This window comes from Orycteropus afer, unplaced genomic scaffold, assembly GCF_000298275.1.
Source record: "Orycteropus afer afer isolate SDZICR_OR568_19922 unplaced genomic scaffold, OryAfe1.0 scaffold00049, whole genome shotgun sequence".
In the NCBI taxonomy this organism is placed as follows: domain Eukaryota; kingdom Metazoa; phylum Chordata; class Mammalia; order Tubulidentata; family Orycteropodidae; genus Orycteropus; species Orycteropus afer.
In genome coordinates, this window is record NW_006921636.1 from 5,228,688 (window position 1) to 5,231,895 (window position 3,208).

Sequence of the window (3,208 nt, forward strand, 5' to 3'; positions counted from 1 at the left end):
ATGATTTTGAGTTTTGTTCTACATTGTTCTCCCACTCTATCCAGGATCTCCTGCACTGATCCCTTTCCAAGTGGTTGCCAGGCACCATCTAGTTCTTCTTGTCTCATGGTCATATAGGCTGTGGATCACATGGTCTAACAGTCCCTTGGACAAATTGTCTCCATGCATCTTTGGTTTTCTTCATTCTTCTTTGGTCTGGATGAGGAGGGACCTATTGTTGCATGTACCTGGCCGCTTGCAAGCTTTTATGACCCCAGTCACTACTCACCAAAGTAGGATGTAGAACAATATTTTTGTGTACTATGTTATGTCAACTGAGCTTGATGTCCCCTGGGACCATGGTCCTGAGCCCACAGGTCCAACTACTCATTCCTTCAGGGTTTAAGCCTGAATTCTTGTGGGGCAGCAGCCAGGCAGTGCTGGGCAGGGTGGGCACAGGCTCCCCAAGGGGCACCAGCCCCCACCTGACCCCTCCCCATTTCCTTTGCCTGCCTGGCCCCTTTTGAGTTTGGAACCCTTACCTAAACTGCAGTCCAACTCTCCTGTATTCCTTCCCATAACACATATGAACTGAGCACCTACTGTGTGCCAGGCCTGTTCAGGTGCTGGGGTCACAGCAACCCACACAAACCGCCCAGCCAAGGGGACGTGTGCAGGGGCAGGGGTGGGGCTACAGTCTGGGCAGGTTGTTGTCGGTGGTGGTGGTGGTGGTGGTGGTGCAGAAGCAATAAACAAGGCAAGTAAGTAAACTATTAAAAGGTGGTGAGTGCTAGGAAAGGGGGGTTAGGGTGCAGGGAAAGGGCCGCGGGGACAGATTTCAAACTGGAGGGTCAGAAAGCCTCAGTGAGGTCAGGTTTGAAGCAAAGGTCTATGGGAAGGGATGGGGAAGGATGTGGGGGGTTTGGGATAGAGCTGTCCAGCAGGGGGCGAGGCTGGGGTGCCCTGATGTATAGAGGAGCAGAGAGAAGGCCCAGAAGGGAAGTGCAGGAGAGCAGGGGGAGTGGGAAGAAGGTCTGAGCCACAGAGTCCTGGGCAGAAGAGAGACAGCCTGCGGTTCATACAGGACCCTTCTGGCTGGGGGTAGAGAGTAGATGGTCGGGGGTTGAGGGCAGGGAGCGCAGGAAGGGATGACTGGAACTGTCTGGGCAGGAGAGGATGGGCCTGGCCAGGTGGGGGCAGTGCACGTAGTGTGCAGTGGACAGATTTGATTTATTTAGAAGGCAGAGGCAACAGGATTTCCTGAGACTGTACATGAGATGTGAGAGAGATCTTCAGGGTGAGGCCGGGTCTCTCCTCCTAAGCGGCTGGAAGGATGGAATTGCCAACAGCTAAGAAGGGGAAGCCCCTCGGAGGTGCAGCTGGTTAACATATCCGGCTGGTAACTGAGAAGCTGAATATTGACATCCACCTAGAGGCACCTCGGAATGAAGGCCTGGTGATCTTCTTCTGAGAGATCGCCCAAAAAAAACAGCTTTGCATCGAGCCAATTCCAATTCATAGCAAACCAGAGAACAGAGTAGAAGTGCCCTGTGGGGTCTCTAAGGCTGTAATCTTTACAGAAGCAGACCGCTACATCTTTCTCCTGTGGAACAAACACTGACCTTTCAGTTAGCAGCTGAGTGCTTTAATCACTGTGCCACCAGGGCCCCTTCTGATAGATCACAGCCATTGGAAATCCTATGAAGCACACGTGGGGTCACCAGGAGTCAGAAGATGGCCACCACTGGTTTTTTAAGAAGAGGAAGTCCACAGGCAGGGCAGGTTGCAGGAGGAATCAGGAGTACAGGTTGGGGCAGGATGAGTTTGAGGTTCTGGCCAGACACCTGGGGGCCAATGACAAGGTGCCAGCCAAAGTCTGGGGTCAGAGTTTGGGGTGAGGTCTGGGCTGGAGTTGTCAGTGTGGACATGACACTTGGTGCCCCAGGTCTGGGCTTAGTCACCCTGGTGTGGGGATAACTAGAGAGGACAGGCCATGTGACAAGAGAAGTGCCCAGGTCACCCTTCACCCAGGGAGCCCAGCACCTGGCCAGGGATGTGCCCTGTGACCTCTCCCTCTTCCCCAGGGCCGCTGCTCCCGGATGTGCTACAACGTGTTCATCGTGGAGTCGGTGTGCGTGGGCTGGTTCTCCCTGGAGTTCCTCCTGCGGCTGGTCCAGGCGCCCAGCAAGTTCGCCTTCCTGCGCAGCCCGCTGACACTCATCGACATGGTGGCCATCCTGCCCTACTACATCACCCTGCTGGTGGATGGTGCGGCTGCGGGCCGCCATAAGCCTGGCACAGGCAACAGCTACCTGGACAAGGTGGGGCTGGTGCTGCGGGTGCTGCGGGCGCTACGCATCCTGTACATGATGCGCCTGGCCCGCCACTCGCTGGGCCTACAGACGCTGGGGCTCACGGCCCGCCGCTGCACCCGCGAGTTCGGCCTGCTGCTGCTCTTCCTGTGCGTGGCCATTGCCCTCTTTGCCCCCCTCCTCTACGTCATCGAGAATGAGATGGCCGAGAGCCAGGAGTTCACCAGCATCCCTGCCTGCTACTGGTGGGCCGTCATCACCATGACTACCGTGGGCTATGGAGACATGGTGCCCAGGAGCACCCCCGGCCAGGTGGTGGCACTGAGCAGCATCCTCAGTGGCATCCTGCTCATGGCCTTCCCGGTGACCTCCATTTTCCACACCTTCTCCCGCTCCTACCTGGAGCTCAAGCAGGAGCAGGAGAGGCTGGTGTTCCGGAAAGCCCAGTTCCTCATCAAAACCAAGTCACAGCTGAGCAGCATGTCCCAGGACAGTGACATCTTATTTGGAAGTGCCTCCTCGGACACCAGAGACAACAACTGAACCCAGAGGGCACCCCGCCACCGCCACAAGGATACCCTCTGCCCACGCACCCTCTGTGGCTTGAAGCTATTGCCACCCAGAAACTTGCAAGGGGACACATTGGTCTGAGGCCAACACTGGCATGGTTCTGACAGACCTGCCCTAGGGGGACACTGCACTGGCAGCAGAGGGTGCCCTGCTCCTCTGTGACCAGAAATAAGACGGAAGCAGGACCATGACCCTGGCACGCAGTCTGCCTGCCCAGCCCCAATGTTTGTTCCCTTCAGCAAAGGGGTGGTTTGCTGTTCTTTCCACCATGTAAATAATATATATGCCTAGCAAGAGCGTGCTTTACGGAGCTGCCTGGAGAAAAAATACATGCAACAGCAATGTGT

The 3,208-nt window shown here is 56.0% G+C and overlaps 1 protein-coding gene across 1 annotated transcript in view; it reads left to right on the forward strand.

Annotated features, from left to right (window-relative positions):
- KCNG1 (potassium voltage-gated channel modifier subfamily G member 1) overlaps positions 1 to 2,834 on the forward strand; it is a 7,273-nt gene extending 4,439 nt beyond the window's left edge. Inside the window, exon 2 of the mRNA XM_007938308.1 lies at positions 2,064 to 2,834. Within this exon, the coding sequence (XP_007936499.1) occupies positions 2,064 to 2,834 (771 nt within the window). The remainder of the gene's footprint in view (positions 1 to 2,063) is intronic.
- The last annotated feature ends 374 nt before the right edge of the window (positions 2,835 to 3,208 follow it).